This window comes from Condylostylus longicornis, unplaced genomic scaffold, assembly GCF_029603195.1.
Source record: "Condylostylus longicornis isolate FDR11 unplaced genomic scaffold, ASM2960319v2 ptg000017l, whole genome shotgun sequence".
Lineage (NCBI taxonomy): Eukaryota > Metazoa > Arthropoda > Insecta > Diptera > Dolichopodidae > Condylostylus > Condylostylus longicornis.
Genome location: NW_026577986.1, coordinates 1541570 through 1559914, shown reverse-complemented (window position 1 = coordinate 1559914; position 18345 = coordinate 1541570). Strand labels below are relative to the sequence as shown.

The 18345-nt window shown below is 23.5% G+C and overlaps 1 protein-coding gene across 7 annotated transcripts in view; it reads left to right on the top strand.

Moving 5' to 3' along the window:
• The window catches only part of LOC129606150 (leupaxin), a 102644-nt gene extending 92751 nt beyond the window's left edge, over window positions 1-9893 (top strand). For 3 of the 7 annotated variants that reach the window (XM_055516277.1, XM_055516278.1, XM_055516279.1), the window contains 5 exons: window positions 1211-1255; window positions 4975-5131; window positions 5230-5492; window positions 5560-5790; window positions 9540-9891. In XM_055516277.1, the coding sequence (XP_055372252.1) occupies window positions 1211-1255; window positions 4975-5131; window positions 5230-5492; window positions 5560-5790; window positions 9540-9806 (963 nt within the window). In that variant the 3' untranslated portion in view covers window positions 9807-9891. Of the gene's footprint in view, window positions 1-1210; window positions 1256-4974; window positions 5132-5229; window positions 5493-5559; window positions 5791-5925; window positions 6699-9539 lie in introns of those variants that run through there. The other 4 variants (XM_055516275.1, XM_055516276.1, XM_055516281.1 and 1 more) reach the window with 4 other exon arrangements.
• The last annotated feature ends 8452 nt before the right edge of the window (window positions 9894-18345 follow it).

Sequence of the window (18345 nt, the reverse complement as noted above, 5' to 3'; positions counted from 1 at the left end):
CTAAATTTGATTCGGATCCAAAAATAAAAATTAAAAAAAATTGGAAAGAAAATCAAAATTGAAAATCACATATTTACAAAAAAAAAAAATTTCTATCTTTTCTCTATACAAACGAAATATAAACAAATTCAAATATAGACAAAAAGCGTGTGCCGATTTGGCCAATTTCTTACAAAAAAAGAAAAAAAATATGAGAGAAAAACTCTAAAAATAGTAATCAAAAATTTTTTTAATTTTTAGTTTTTTTTTTGTACAGTGTGTTAATTTCGTTTTTGGGGTTTTTTAGTTTTTCTTTTTGTTGAAAAATCCCACACATTTCCCTTTATATTCCTTGTGTGCACGAGGATTTTAGTGCACATATACATGCATACACACATGCAAATACAATTTCTTTTATATGTGGTTGAAATAATTATGGTTTTGTTTTTTTTCCCTATATAAAGTCGAATTTAAAAAAAAAGAAACAAATTACCTACTTATATTGTTCTTGTATACAAATAAGAATTGATCAAAATTAATAGTTCTGTGCTCATAGGGCAAAACATCGTAAATACAAATTAATAAACCTAGTCAGAAAATCACTTAGTCGCAGTTTTTATTATTGCATATATAGTAACGCTTAAATTATTAGAAATTAATGATATTAAGAGAACTGGCTTAGTTGATGTTTATTATAATAGATTGCTATTTAATTCGATTTTGACTTTGAACTGCTTTTAGGACATTTTGGGTAGTAGGTACAGAAATAGCAATTTTCTTTTTGGACCAAACAAATTATTTTTTCTTTATGATTTTTGTTTTTGTTTTTATTATTATTTTGATTTTATATTTTCTCATTTACATGGAAAAAATTAATGATCTTAAATCATAATATAGAGAATAAATATAAAAAATTTTTAATAAAATAAATTTTTACTATTTGGTTAATTAAAATTCCGCTTTTTTAACTGCATTTTATTGTAAAATGTACAAATTGAATGTGATAGAACAAAAAAACTATTTGTTTGAATTGTTTTTAATTTGTTGAGCATTGCAATAATTAAAATATAGTTCGTTTTTATTAAAAATGCTTTAAAGTTAAAACACATAAACTATAGCTGCATTGCTGCAAAATCGAAGCTAGAATATCGAATTTTATACAATATTTGTTCTAATTGTCAAAAATTATGAATTTTTTTTTCTTTTTCTTTTCTTATTATATAATGAATAGCCGACTAAAACTTCTGAAAAAGATGAAATTGAGAAAAATAAAAAGGTAAGTTATTTTAAGAATAATGTTTAAAGATCCTATCAATATTTTAAAGAACAAAATTCGAGTCTCGTAAATATTACGAGACAAGTCTCATTCCTATTTGTACGTACACGTTGTTGGAATGTAATGAGTTTAATTTGGTCTTTATTTTTAGAGAAATTTCTTTGATATGAAAAAAAAATCGCATTCAAGTAATGAAATTTTGTTGAAAAAATATATTAAGTGTCTCAGGTCCTAATAACTTGTAATAATAGCTCAGCTCGTTACCCTTTTTCTGCATACTTCAGACAGTATACAGATCCTGAGTCGCAAAAATTACACATTTTATGAAATAATACTTGTAACAATTCGATTCTAAAATATCTTCAGTCATGTATGTTATTGATTGTAACAAGTTACAGTCAAAACGGGTAATATTCTCAGTCAGTCAGTTAGTCAGGAATTGTAACGTGACATGGCTTATGCATTATAAATTCCAGTATTGCCAACGCAAGTTATTTCTATTTTAGGATTTTCTTTTTTACATTTCTTTAAAGGTTGATGCATAAGTGATTGTTGTATGTAACAAAATATAAATTTGCAAAAATTGCTTAATTGCAGATGATTGTTGCTTGCAAAATCAACCGAATGTAGTGATGAACGTAATCATCAAATCATTGGGATACTGAGAAACAACCTCTGATACAGGGTGCATCGAATTAACTCATATGTTCTTTGCACATAGCATGTACGTGCATATTTGGGCTGTATTGGACTATAATTGTAATAGTTCATATTGTGCTGTATACCAAATTGATCTCATTAATTTTGATTTAGCCTATTGCACCAGTAAATTGTTTCAATGGAAATATTCAAATAAATTTACAAATTTCGTAAATTTTTCTCTCGAAGCCATATTTTTAAAACCAAGAATACGGCATTTCTCAAACTCTAAAAATTTTCAAATTACAAACCTTGCTACTATTTATTGTTACGGCGTTAATTGTTATTTTCACTCATAAAATCAAATGTTTGTTTCCAAATCACTTGTTAAATAGAAAATTTTGTTTTTATAAATATTGTTAACAATTTCTTCTTAAACAAATTAAAATCTGTTTTTATTCCAATAAACAAAAAATTGAATAAATTTTCAACTTACTTTACACTCTCTTTAAATTTATAATTAGTTGTTTAGTGATTTTCTATTGTATTGTTTTTTATTATTTGTTTAAACTAGACAGTTTGACAACTATTTTAAAATTGTTCGAATTTTTGAAAAATTGTCGAAAATATATAGTAGATTTGAACAATAATATATGCAAGTACATATACTCTTATTAAATCATACAGACAAACATAAAGGAATGGAATCTTTATATATGCAAAATATAAGCATATTATGTTAGGTATGTTTTTGTATATTTAAAACATAGTCGCATATTACGTACCCTATTCTTTAATATTATTATGGGTATATATATAGGGACGATTATAATTATATATCGAAATAATATTTTCGGAAAAGATGTTAAAATACGTTATAATTCTATTTAAAATTTAATATTCATGCGCGTATAAACCAAAAAAACCAAAAACAAAAACAATTTTTTTTTGAAAAACTCTTAAAGCAAAAAGATGACGAAAACGTAGAACTACAATTTTTAATAATAATAATAAAAAAAAATAAAAATCAAAACGAAAATTAACAAAAATATCAAAAAAATTAAAATCTTAGCCAAGAAAATTTCCATTTTATAAAAGATTTTTTAAGAACAAATGCAGTCTACTTTGCTATTCAGTTGAAAGTTCTCAGCCAAACGGTTAGCATCGCCAAAATAAAAGAAAACAAAAAAAAAATTAATTTAAATTTTTTTATTTTTAAAATTTTAAATTAATTTTCTATATATAAATTAATTAAAAAAGAAATTAATTAAAAAATTATCTCGAAATATTTTGAGGAGGCAATCAGGAGAAAATCAGGATTAAAATTTTTTTTTGGAATATTTATGGAATTTAAAAACTGAAAATCAAACCATTGAATAATTCGGACTCAATTTTTGGAATAAATTGAAGCGGAGTATAAATATAAATTACAAGCAAAATATTTGGTTTTTCACGAAGCTACCCTTTCAACTCAAATCATACAAAAAATTCAAAATTAACAAAATCCGCGATGATCAAAATCCAATTTCAAATTAACTTTGAAAGTTTTCTTCGAACTTTTATCAACTGCAAAATTCAAAAAAATTGAAAAAATATTTTTTTCTTTAATTTTCAACATATTTCACGTTAATTTTTTTAATTTAATAATGAGAGCATTGTTGCATGCTCACATATGTTGTTAAATTAAAAAAGAAATTATTTTTAGAAAAATATTATAGCCGGTGGATAAAAAACAAAAAAATATTTTCAATTCTATTTTTAATGGAAATTTTTTTACAATTTTTTCGTTAATCTGTCTGTCACTCAATTAACAACTAAAAGGCACCGGAAAAAAAAAACACAAACGAACAAAACCAAAATATTCAACAAAAAATTTGATCGCATATAGCAACATCAATAAATTTCAGATGATGATGGTATTCTCGTCCAAAACTGGAAGCAAGTAAAAATTGAACAATCAAAAAATAGAAAAAAAAAAAAACAAAAATTAAATTATTAAGCGAGAAAAAATTGATTTAATGATGGCGTTTAAAAAAGGGGAATAAAAAACGTACAAGAATTAAAGGAAAAAAGAAAATCAAAAAATTTTCAACAATATTGAAATTCGAGAGCAACAATCGAAAATTGTTGAAAATATGTAAGAAATTACGAACAAACACAAAAAAATATGAAGCCATTGCTTAAAAGGACTAAAATTACTTAAAAAATGGATTACTTAATTGCTGCTTTAAACAACAATACCAAAATATACAAAAATTTTGCATACTTTTAGGTGAAATTTTACAATTTCAAAACTAAAACTGAAAGCGAACAGAATGGAATTTATTAAAATAAATATAAATATATATTTATACGGAGAGAATAATAAAAGAAAAAATTTAAGGAACCACAAAGAAACATTCAAAAATTAGTTCAATTTTCAAAATAAAAAAAAATTATATAGTCCAAATTACGCACATCCGACCAACAATTTTTTTTAACCAAATCTTTGCGATAATTAAAAATAGAAATGTTGTCACCACCTGTCCACAGTTTTTCGTCGAAGAAAAAAAAAACACAAGAAATAGCAAAAACTAAAAAGAAGAGAAAAAGTAATTTCGCTTCAAATTGCTTCTACACCATCAAGATAGTAATGATTATCATTGAGAAAATTATGCTAATGATTTTAGTTGATGTGTTGATTATAATCAATGATGCTGACATAATCATTTGGATCGGATTTTGAAAAATTAACATAATTTGTTTTTTCTATGTATTTTTAATTTTTTAAATTTCTATTTAAAATGAAATTTTCTTCGTCAGAGTTAAAGAGGAAAACATTTACACACACACAAACACCAAAAAGGAAAAGCAATGAAAAATAGAAACAAATTTTGTTTTTCTTACTGCGATGAACGCCAACGCACATTTGCGTAATATTTCGAGAAAATTTTCTAATTTTTTTTTTTTTTTGAAAAAATTCTTTTGGAAAATTTTATTTTTAAATAGAAAACAAAAATATTTTTTATCTTTTATTTTTTGGCTTTTTTTTTTAGGTTTTTCATTTTTTCTATTCATAATTTTTTTTTTGCTATTTGCAGATCAACTCAAGTTCTCATCACCATCAAACGGTGACTGATTACGCAAAACCAAATAAAGGTGTATCAAGTGCTTATCAAACAATAACTCAAACCGAAGAACATTTTATTCGGGAAGAGGACGATTATAGACAAGGTGATCAGTTGGATTCTATGCTAGGTATATTTAAAAATTTAATTTTGAATATTTTACAAATTTTAAAACAATTTTTTTTAAATTAAATTAAATAAAATTTTTTGCGAAAAAAAAAAAAACAGGAAACCTCCAAGCAAATATGTCACGTCAAGGAGTTAATACTGTTCAAAAGGGATGCTGCAGCGCATGTGAAAAACCAATTGTTGGTCAAGTAATTACCGCATTAGGTAAAACATGGCATCCAGAACATTTCGTTTGTAATCATTGTAATCAAGAATTGGGTACACGTAATTTCTTTGAAAGAGAAGGTTTCCCATATTGTGAACCAGATTATCATAATTTATTCAGTCCACGTTGTGCATATTGTAACGGTGCTATTTTAGATGTAAATATTTTTTTTCAAAAAATATTTTTCGAATTTATTCAATTTAATTTTTGAATTTATTAAATAGAAATGTGTTACTGCTTTGGATAAAACTTGGCATACTGATCATTTCTTTTGTGCCCAATGTGGTCAGCCATTCGGTGAAGATGGTTTCCATGAACGTGATGGTAAACCATATTGTCGTAATGATTATTTTGAAATGTTTGCACCAAAATGTAATGGTTGCAATCGTGCTATTATGGAAAATTATATTTCCGCTTTAAATTCACAATGGCATCCAGATTGTTTCGTTTGCCGGGTAAGTTTATTCCGTTTTTTTTTTTTTTAATTTTATTTTATTTTTTTTTTTAAATTTTTTTAAATTGAATTAAATATTTTTTTATTTTATTTATATATCAACTTAAATATTACATATACACATAAATATATATAGGATTGCAAAAAAGCAGTTAAAGGAAAATCATTTTATGCTATGGAAGGTCAACCTGTGTGTCCTCCATGTGCTGGTGTTGAAGAAGAAGAAGAAGAGGAATAAATTATTTAAATTATTAAAAAAAAAAATTTTTTTTTTTTTTCAAAAATTTTCAAAAGAAAAAATTAATTTTTTCTATAATAAAAAAATTATTTGTACGCGAAGAAAAAAATTTATTATTAGACCCCGGTGGTCATTATTTATTTAATTAAGAACAACAAAAATGATATTAAAATTTCAAATAATCTTTTGTGACCACAACTGACCCTCTTCGGGAATAAGTTTCGGCAAATAAATTTTAAAATAACATCAACAGAAGTAATCAAACAACAAAATATAATAATTTTAATACTATAGCGCATAATAAGTCACACACACTTACAAAATAGCAACATTAAATTGAAAAAATTAAAAACAAATCCAATCAAATAATATGGCGAATGTGTTAAATGAAAAAAAAACAACAGAAAAAAAATCAAAATCTAAGATATAAATACAAAACAAACCGTTATTAATAAATTACACAATTGGATGATGATGGAATATTTCTCTCTTTCTCTATACACACAACGAAATCAAAGAAGAAATGAGAGAAAAACAAAATATGCTTCAGAATATGCCCCTGTATTTTGCCCCTTTATTTTTTATTTTTCAGCTTAACACAAACAAAACAAAAAAAAAACTTACTGTAAGAAATGTACTAAAACACACTCTTCTCTCCTATTTACAGAAAATGAATTTTACATTTAACACTCTAAACTCAAAACAATGAGAAAAGTAATTATTATTAAAAATGTAAAATTCAAAAAAAAAAATTAAATTTTTTTTTTAATTATTTTTAATAATTTATCGTCTATATATGAGATAGGCTTAAGAATTCAGGAAAAAAAAACTTAATTTAATATTTAGGACCATTTTTAATAATTAAATTAATTTACTTGGTTTGTAAATAATTGAAATAAAAAAAAAAAAAAAAAACAAAAAAAAAAAAATAAACAAAAAAAAAAAAACAAAAAACAAAATAAATAAACAAACAAATAAAAACAAAAAAAAAAACAAAACAAATACCAAAAACACCATACACAAAACTACCATCTCCTCGAATCTCGTTTTAGAGATTCAAATTTTGAAATGGTGTAATGGTTAAGACAATTCCCATTTTGAGTGGGTGAGAAGATAAAGAATACGCATTCGAACGTTATTTCTAACAACGGTATGCATTAATGTAACCTGATATTTCAAATTATTGAAATATTTAATTTTAACCTATTAGGAACCGATGATTCCCCAAATGGGAATCAACACGATCAAACATTTTTCACTACTATAGAAATATAATTAAAGCTTTCGAATTCATTAAAATTTCATTATTATTAGAAAAAACTTTGGTTCTTAATGGGTTAATGATATACTTATTAAATTATTATTCGGAGTCGTAATCTTTATCTTACAAACCCACACAATTTTTTAAATTCAACTTTTGTTTTTGATTTTAAATGTTTTTATTATTAACTTATACATTTTTAAAACGGCGTTTTTTTTTGTTGTGAAATCTAAATTGATTTTGTCACAACGCAAATGTATAAGGTGTAATAATTTCTAAATAAAAACAAAAAGATGAAATTTTTAAAATGAGTTTGTCATTCCTGAAAATGTCTTGACCTTCACATTGCCATATGTGATAGAGTAATTGTTGCATTTTATATGTACATTAAATTTTTATTTGTTCTTTGTTTTTTGTTGCAATTAATTTCTGCACACTTATTACCAAAGAACAATAACAACGAAAATTTTTTTGAAATAATTTCATGGTTTTTTTTTTGGTTTTTGTCTTGTTTTTCTTAATTTTTTAATGTCATTTACCTGACCTAAAACATAATAACAATTTGACGGACAAGAAATCACCCTTTATTGTAAAAATTTACAATACGTCATTTTTACTCGTAATTTGTTTCTATACTTGTTGCATTCTTGTTCGATTAGTAACGTTTGTACTCGTATTTTTTTTTTTTTCTTCGCTTTGAACACGTGGTGAGGTTTTTAAATTTTTTTTTTGTTTAAAATTTGTTTGTTTATTATAGTATTTTTGTTTTTCATTTTTTTTTTTTTTTTTTGTTTATTATTTTGATACCAATACAATATGACATAATAAGAAACTATGGCTCGAAGTATTGACGACGGTCATTGCTCTTATTATTTTTTTTTTTTTGTTCTGTGTTTTATTTTATTTTTCTATTTTTAGAGGAAAAAAAAATTTTTATTTTAAATTTAGTTGCTTTATTTTTTTTTCTAAGTCTGTCAAGGTCGTCGGTTACACACCTTTATAGAGATTTTTTTTTTCTATTTTTGTTTTTTTTTTTTAATATTTTGCTATGGGTAGTTATTTTAGATTTTAATTAATTGGTTGCATACATTTTATATCTATTTCTTTAAAATGAAATGATATTTTTCATCTTAAACAAAAATGAGTGTTCGAAAAGTTAGGGAAACTTTTTTTTTTGTATTATAGTTATTTGTTCAATTTTTTCGTTAAATTCAAAGAGTCCTTTTGATAATTGATTTCAATTGCAGAACTAAATTCCAGTTGATAAGGAAGTTGATGAATTCTATGTAGTTGTAAACTGAGGTTATTAAAGAATACGGTCAAATTTTGTAGTTTCAATTTTTATTATTGCTTATATTTTTTTTTGATAAATATCCGAATTTTGAGTTTTCGCTGAGAAAGTTTTAAAAATTATGATTAAGAAAGTTTTAAGAGTTTTGATTAAGAATTAATAATTTATGGAAAATACCTTAAATAACTCATCTTTAAATATTTTATAAATTATTTTCAGTATTTTCTTAACATTTTAATAAAATGGTATAGTCAATATTTTGTTGTTATACCAAATTGCCAAACAATATTCTATATTTCTTATTTTCTATTTCGTCTCCAGATTACCTCCATTACATTCTATATTTTTTATTTTCTATTTAACATTATTTGTTGTATTTAACAATTATTCATCTTATATTTTAATAAGTTTATTTTGAAATTATACAAGTACATTATAGCCCTTAATTGTAGGTAAAATTTATAAAATATGGTAGCGTACTTCCTGTAAACAACATGGTATACTTTTGTTATATACGTTATTTATTTGTAAATTAATTTTTTTAGTATAAGAATTGTTTAGAACAATTAAATTTTAGTGAAAACAATGGTTTTTGTACATATTTACAGTTTTACAGTTTTCAAACCAACATATTCGAAAAATTATAGAATATAAATGTGTTTATGTGAAAAAAAAGTGAAATTCTTGTCAATCATCTAATTATTACACAGTAAAAGCTCATCACCACAAAAATGAAATTATTCACTAACAATTTAACTTCGTTTCGTATTGTGCGCTATTTGGTATTCTGATTCGAAATTTATTTAATAGGAAAAAAAGCAAAGTATAAAATGATTTCCTTTAAATCAAACTGCAAATTATTTATAATTTAATTTTATTTCCGAACAACATTTTTTATAGTTTTCACCTTCTTTTTAAAAAATTATTTATTTTAAAATCCTTTTTTAATTTTTATTTTAGGATTGTCGACAACCATTTCAAGGCGGTTCTTTCTTTGATCATGAAGGTTTACCATATTGTGAAACACATTATCATGCAAAACGTGGTTCATTATGTGCTGGCTGTTCAAAACCAATTACTGGTCGTTGTATTACAGCAATGTTTAAGAAATTCCATCCAGAACATTTTGTATGTGCATTTTGCTTAAAACAATTAAATAAGGGTACATTCAAAGAACAAAATGATAAACCATATTGTCATGGATGTTTTGATAAATTATTTGGTTAAGAATTTTTTAAAAATTATATAACCATTATGTATCGAAATCTAATCAAATAACTCTTATATGAAAAAAAATTTTAATTACTATAAATAAAAAAATATAAAAAAAAAAAATTGTAGAAGTTTAAGTAAATTTTAATTATAAACTGTAAAAGATATTTACAAAAAATTAAAATGTGAAAATATTTACACAAAAGAAATTAAAATATATATAGAAAAAAAACTAAAAGAAGATAAAAACATGAAAAATTATAAAACATAAATAATTTACAGAGAAGAAAAAAAAATCAAAAAAACGAACTTAAAAAGAATCGAATTGAAATAAAATTAAAAAAAGAAGAATAGAATGTATTCACTTACTGATTTAAAAAAAGAAAATTATTAAAAAATGAAGTCATTTTGTAGAAAAAAAAATATAAGTTATTTTATAAGTAAAAAGTAAAAGGAAAAAGTAGAAAAAATTGTTAATTTTTATTTAAACAATTGATAAAAAATTTTAATTAATTCAATTTTAACTATTAACGCATCTTAATCAGTTATTTTTGATTTCTATTTGAATTTAATTTTTGTAAAACTAGACGAGTTTCTTTGTTAACGAGAAAAAGATTGTATTCTGAAGCTAAAATAATTCATTCATACTAAGAGTCATGTAAGTTATTCCAAAAACTGTAATATTTCCAAATAATTATTGTAATAAAACCTGTACAATATTAAAATTAAATTTTTAAAAGCCAACAAAACATTACAATTTTCAATGGAAAACTGTTTTCAAAGAGACGATCATGTAAAACATGCCAATTTTCTGTGTTCAATTCAATTAAAAAAATAGAAATAATTCAATAAAATAAAATGTTAAATAAATTACATCATCCATTGTGTACTCGTACTTGTACACAAATTTTACTTAAATGCAATGATTATAGAAATACATACATGCATATGAAATTTATTGTATAATATATTTATAAATATTTATTCTTATAATTTATTCGAAAATTCAATGAAAATTAAATTTTTCTATATTAACATTGACAGTCTTCCTTTTAAAGTATTACAAAGAATTAATAAATTGAGAATTATAATTTTTTTTTTTATCACCAACTTTTCATTCTGTTTATATAATATTTATTATATTGTATATCTTAATCTTTATAATTATATACATACCATATACATATTATTACTAATTTCAATCTAGTCAAATCTCTATGTTTATTATTATAATTATTATTATTATTATTACTGTTATAACTACTTACTAATATTTAAGTGAAAATTTAAACGATCACCTGTTATTTTAAAAAAAAATGAATATTTTGTTATTAAAATTTCATATTTTTTGAACTCACATAACAATTACAGAAGTCATATATATTGTATATCACTTTCTTTAAAAGCAAGATGCTATTTTTGATCTTAAACAAAAATGAGTGTGTCCTGTTATTACACATTACAGAAGTTTTTTAACTGTGTAAATTAATTTTCTAATTCAATAAAAATTATAGTTCTTCCGCTACATAATCCACTAAATATCCTAAAATGTTAATAATTGAAATCTGAAAATTAAACACATAATATCATTTTAGACGAAAATATACGCACTGTTTATAGTTAAATTACTGCATAATTATATTTATTTTACTTCTTTTTCAATTATACTACTTATTTTTAAAAAAATTTAAACAAATTTATGGCAATAAAATAAAACTGAATTGATTGTCTTAGTACTAAAAATGATTTTATTGCAAGATATTAAAATTTTTGAATTCTTTTTGCATTTTGCATCTTTGACCCCTTAAAAAAGGGTTTAAAATCTAAGTTAGAACCGAATTTTCAAAAATTCAGCTTAGATTTTAATATAAAACATGTTCCTCAAACCAGTTTAATACAGATTAATTCTAAAATGGTCTGAAAATTAAAAAGAGAAAAATATTTCTCAAATATGAAATTGTTAAATAATAATATTAAACAAAATTCTACAAATTCGATTTTGATGTCTGCAAATTATATCAAAAAATTAATCTTTGAATCGTTTCTGAATCAATAAATACGAACTGGAAACAGCAATTTCTGACTTGAATTATGTGAATTGATTGCCGTAAATTTATTTAAAGAAAAAAAATTTCAATTTACTTTGTTGAAAAAATTAAAATTCTCAATTTCAATTCAAATAGAAATCATAAAAAAAAACAGTATAAAAAACAAAAATTAAAATATTTAAAAAATTTATTAATTATTAAAAGAGTTTAAAATAAAAAAAAACATACAAACAAACAACTGCAATAACATTTATTGTCTTCAATTATTAATTAATTAATTAATTTACAATTTAATTGTTTTATTTAGTTTTTAATATTTGTTAATTACAACAAAAATGATTTAAAAAAAAAGCAAAATAAAAGTAAAGAAAATTTCTATGTTTTTTAAGTAATATGAAAAAAAAATTTCCGTCTCGTGCCAATTAATTGATAATATTAAATTTACTTACTATATACATATATATATATATATCATTCATATATATTACAGCATATTTATATTGATATATAATTACATATATAAAAATATATATTAATGAATATATCAAAAACTTATATCAGTAGTAATATGAAAACTTATTTAAAAAAATTGCATATATCATAGCGTAATAAGAATTCTAATTGTTTAACTAGTTGATGAGAAATAATAATAACAAAATAAAAATGTAAATTACTACTATTTAATAGAAATTATTTTAATAAAATTTTAATAAATTTTAATAATTTCTATTCTCACTTTTTTATTTTCAAATTTTTAATAGGTTTATTATTTTAATATTATATTTTTTTAATTTTTGGTTATTCGAATTGAAAGCTAAACGGTTTTTTTTTATAAAATGTTTACTTTGTAACTATTGTAATTAAAAAGAAATTAAAAAGAAATAAAAAACTTCCACTTTTATTTTCTTCGTCTATTTTTATAATAACAATAATTGTATTTATAAAATTTATTTTAAATAATAATGCTTTATTATTTTCCTGTTAATATTACGATGTTCTATTTTTTTTTTTTTTGATATAATAATAATAAAATATACAATATATTTTTAAATAAAAGCTAAAACGATTTTTATTTTATTGTAATATTGATTAAATATTTCATATTTTTTAATTTCAGTTCCCTATAAAATACATTATAAAGTGAATTTAGGGTATCTATTTATCACGGCACAAACTATGTGTTATATAAAGGAATAGAAAAGAATGTAAAACAAACAAAAGTTACATGAAAGATCTATACATAACTTACATTATTGTCGTTGGTTCGGATTACTGACCAATGAAACAAATTAACGCATTAGAAGTATTTTAGTGTTTTATGCTCTTTCAATTGCACGTCAGACAGAAGCAATCTTTTAAAAAAGTTGTCTTAGATAAGCACATTTTAATTTTGTTATAATTTTTCAAATCAATTTTCAATTAAAGTAGGCTTCTCAGCAGTCAGATACCTGTTTCAAAATATACAGGAAACTATGCAGTCTGAAAAATAATTTAAATATTTTTATAACTTAGAACTACTACATGGATTAGGAAATCGTTAACTGACATTGTTAACTAGTCAGGGACATTTTTTAGAATAGTAATAACAATATTTAATAAAATTTTTAACAAATGCTAAAATTAGCTCCATTTGCAATAACACTTGCACGGAAACGCTTTGGAAAATTGTTGACAATGATCGCGCACAGTTCGATGGTAATTTCATCATATAGTTCGACCATTTAGTGACAGAACGACCGCTATGAGGACGCTCCTACGTGCTCCCCAACTAATGGTAACGTTTGACGGTATCATAGACCGTCGTTTTTTTGTAACCAGTCGTCCCTACAATCTCAGATGTCTTCATATCTGATCTGTGTAATTCTATAATAGTAATTGCGATTCTATTATCTTGTTATGGTGATTCATTTCTAGGCTAACAAAAAATAAAACACAGTTAACAGGTACTACTTGTGGTAAAATTGCACGACGTATGCAAATAATGAAACCAAATTGAAAAAAAAAACCAGAATTATAACCAGAAAAATTTCCAAAAGTATGGGAACTTTACAGACGACCTGTATACTTCTAATTTATTCATTGTGCATACTCATTTAACTTTTTGTAAAAAAAAGTACAAATCAATTTACTAAATCTTTTGTAGACAAACATAATATGGTATATTCGTCTATAAATTTATTATTCTTAAAGTAAAGAAAAATAAATTTATTAAAATAATTCAATTCAAAATTCATTCGATTCAAAATTTAATGCGTACATTTTCAAAATTTTTTTCTGATAATCTAGCTCTAACTTAGATCTTAATATAATGCACGTTGGGGAAATCAAAAGTTCCATTTTGTTCTATAACGTTCTATAAATGTCTGGTACAAAGAAAGCATTTCGGGAATTTGCAACTGTTGTCAAAAGCAATTTTTCAGAAAAAACTACAAACGGCAGATAAGATCATACATTTGTTTGCAAATTTGTAATTTATTACGCAAAAACATATTTTTAAGATTAAGAGACAATTTAAGTGCAAGTTTGGATTATCAAAAAACTATAACGTTAAATTTATTCTTAACAAATTTTTAATGATTTTGAAAAAACGTTCCAAATAATTTCACTGTTTTCATGTGCCTGATCAGCAAAACGAATGACATAGCAATTCGAATGAATTTAGCGCATTTTGCAACATTGCAAATGATGATTGGCGAACAATTTTTTTCGCCAGATTTAAAGTATTTGTATTTCAAGACATTGTGCCTTCAAAATTATTTTTTTTTAATGTTTATACCTATTTGTGATTTACCTTTCTTTCGCTAAGCTTGTCACACAGAATTTTCATTTGAAATTTAGGTGAATTTGGCAATCATAGTACCAAAAACACATATTCGTCAAAAATATCATTAGCTTTCCCGATTATGATAAATCCCTAAAATAAAAAATAAAAAATCATTTTTCTTGCTAAGCTGTTATAATCCTTCTCAAGAAAATTCTAAGAACACCTAATTTTTTATAGTATTTAATTACAAATTTCTTAGTTCGGCAAATGCAAACAATTTGGTTACAGTAATGATTCTTTACAAAAAAGTAAAAATATTATACATATATACATATGTAAATTAATTTATTTTTACTCACACAATTTATGACCAATTACAATTCCGTTTTTCTTATGTACTTAAATATGGGTATTGCGGTAAGGATCATCGCACATTTTCCTTTAAGACTTTTTTAACTTTCTAAAATCAGAACAAAAAATTAAAATACATAGTATGTAATTGGAAAACTAACTACATACAAACATAAATTCATTTTGGTTTTGCTAAACAACGATTCCAATATTTTCTCTCTTGCCAGCCGATTAATTTCCATTCCGGAACTTTTGTTAACTTATTACCTTTGTTATTATTACAAATTTCTTCATTTTCTTTATTATGATATTCCTTGGGAATTTCATTTTCTTTAATAGCGTCCTCTTCCCCTATTTTTATTTCTTCCGTTTTCTCATGGTTTTTGATTGATGAAAATAAAGTTAATTTAGAAGCAGGACTAACATAATCAGTTTGATAAATTGATTTGAATATTGGACACCCGACTTGAAATTGAGCACTTCTCTTTCTTTGTTCAGTTTTTGCTAATTCTGTTTCTCTAATTTGATCAGCTTGTAGTTCCATAAATTGTAATTTTTCAGTTATATTGTGATATGATGATTTATATATTGATTCAGGTGGTGCCGGTTTGCATGAATGATCCAAACTTAAAATTTCTTGGTAAAATGGAGATACAAAATATGCCATTCTTTTATATGATTAAATTTTAAACAATTTTAATTTGGGTAAAATGATTTCAGAATATACAGTTGGAAATTATTATTACATATTACATGTGTCTTAAAATAATAAAATTCTACAATTTGAAAAGAAAATATGAAAATTTCTTTCAGATTTTTAATATTTAATTCATGGCATTCTAAATTTAAGGTTTTGAATAAGTTTTCTCAAGTTTTATATCAATATCTATACAAATTTAATAAAATAATAACAAACTTTTATACAATTTATTAATAAAAAACTGTAGATCTTTTGAATTTAATCCCGTAATAAAACGTTTAGAAAAAGTGGATTAATTATCCCATGCACATGTTTAATTAAATTCACAATTTGGACTTGCGGGAAAAACATCTCTGTTGATTTTACTTTAACGCTCTGTTTGTGAGTTTCGAATTCTTTGAATGTCACGAAAATTTTTAATAATATACATATATAATATTCCTTTGCTTGACATTTGATCAGTTGCTGATGTATTTCCGATTTATTCATATACATAGATACAAATAAATTATAAATTTTTTTTTAACTTCAAAATTGGTGTTCCACAAGCGTCATTATTAAACGTAATAATAACCAACTATAAGGTCGTCTTTAATTTAATATTGTTTTGTTTTCGCATTATAAGGTTCTTATGTTTGGCAGAAAGTTTGATTTGTAGCGAGCTTGCAATTAACGTGAGTGTGTTGTTTGTAATTATTTTGATTTGTGAAAAGATTGAAGAAAAAAAATTATATCGGTTGAATTAGTTTCTTGCAAGATAGTTATATTTTGATATAAAACATTATTTGTTTCGGAATCTTCGAAATCGAAACAATTTCAAGTTTAAAGTTAAAGTTCTAAGTTAGACCATTATAAAGTACCGTTAGTTAGATCCAAACCGAAAAGTCTGCAAATAACAGTTGTGCTTAAAGTTCTAAAGGAATTTTTAAGTTTTTTTATAGTTACTGCAAAAATATTATTAATTAGAAGAGCATAATAGAAAGATCTCCGACATTGAAAAATTACTCTAGTACTTTGTTTGTATTTTTTTGATATAATTATAATGACATTACAAATCTGCAAAAGTGCAGATTCTGCAGATTTGTAAATATGTCTCTTAAGATTTAACATAGAAGTCTCAATACATATCTCAATTAACGAAAATCACCTTGTATTAAAATTGGGTTTAAACTAAATATAAGAATTAAGAATGACAACTTTGATTACACTTTTTATGATAAGCTATGTTCTACTAGACGCTTCACATTTGTTTGGTACTCTACTAGACGCGAAATGAGATGTGACAGCACGAGCGAGGTTCGAAGTTTTTGGACGTTAAAAAATTAGAAAATTATATAAAAATAATTTTTTATATAATTTTCTTTTTTATTTTTGGTAAAAGCAAAGATAAAAACGATAAAAAAAATTAATAAAATGAAATACTTTTAGACTGGAATTAATAAAATTACTCAATATTGCTATTAAAATATCTAATTATACTTATTCACTTAAAATATAACAAAAAATACAAAAAAATACAAAAAAAATGTCAAATGTAAAAATACAAAAAAATGTCAAATGGCGAATTTTCAAAAATGCGTCTAGCAGAATAACATTATGTTCGCTTTTCTTGACAAATAGCGAGACGCGCGCCTCTTAGAATAGTAATCTATCAACTTATAAATTTTAAAATGCGTCATCTAGCAGAATAAGGCTAAAAATGCCATTATTGAAAAAAACGGCGATGTGTACTAATCTCGATCGAACCGGTAGGAGCAAATAGCTTCTCAAAATTTATGCAACTTATATTGCTAAAGTATTATATTTTGCGAAATTATAAGAATAGTAATAACAAAGTTTTGCTATCGAAGGATAATAAGGATTTGTTCGGAATCATCAAATAAAAGTTTTACGATTTTGTCAAAATCGAAAAAAAAATCAAATTTCAATTTAATTTTTATACAATGTATCTTTTTTTAAAGACATTGTATTACTTTACATTTGAAAACTAAAAAATCTTGGTGCTATGCTATTATTTCATTCCATTGCTTACTTTAATAAAAAAATTCTTTGTTTCAATTCACTTTAATTTTAAAAATTTCTACTTACTTATAACTGGAAAAAGTTATAAAAAAACATATGTACGTTTTTGGGACTGAAAATTTACGACGTAAATCGAAATGACATTATTCGAGGTACATAAAAAAAATTTTATATTAAACACCTACATACACATTCCTTTTTATCTATGAAAAAATATAAAACAATTATGCCCTTTAAACTTAAAAATTTATTTAAATTTTTTTGTAAATACATTTATGTAAGAAAACTTAAATAATTATTTCAACTTCTTTTTAAATATTTTTCAAATTCTTTAAGATTCGCAGGTAGAACTAATAGAAAATTGCTATACATTTATTATACATATTATGATATATTTAAGTACATACATAAAAAAAATAGATTTTCAGGGTAAGACAACAAATTTAATTGTCAAAATGAAAAAACAAAATTCTTTTGGTAGAAAATTACTTCGGAAAAAAAAAGTTTAAACCGAGGGAAACGACGTTGTGTAAATTAGTGGCATTAAAAATTAAAAGAGCGTAAATAGAAATGCCGTATATCAAGGGAATCAAGGGATACCAGTATTGAAAAAATTTTGGATACACAATTTGATAAATATTTCAGTGTTAAGAACGTCGGACACATAAC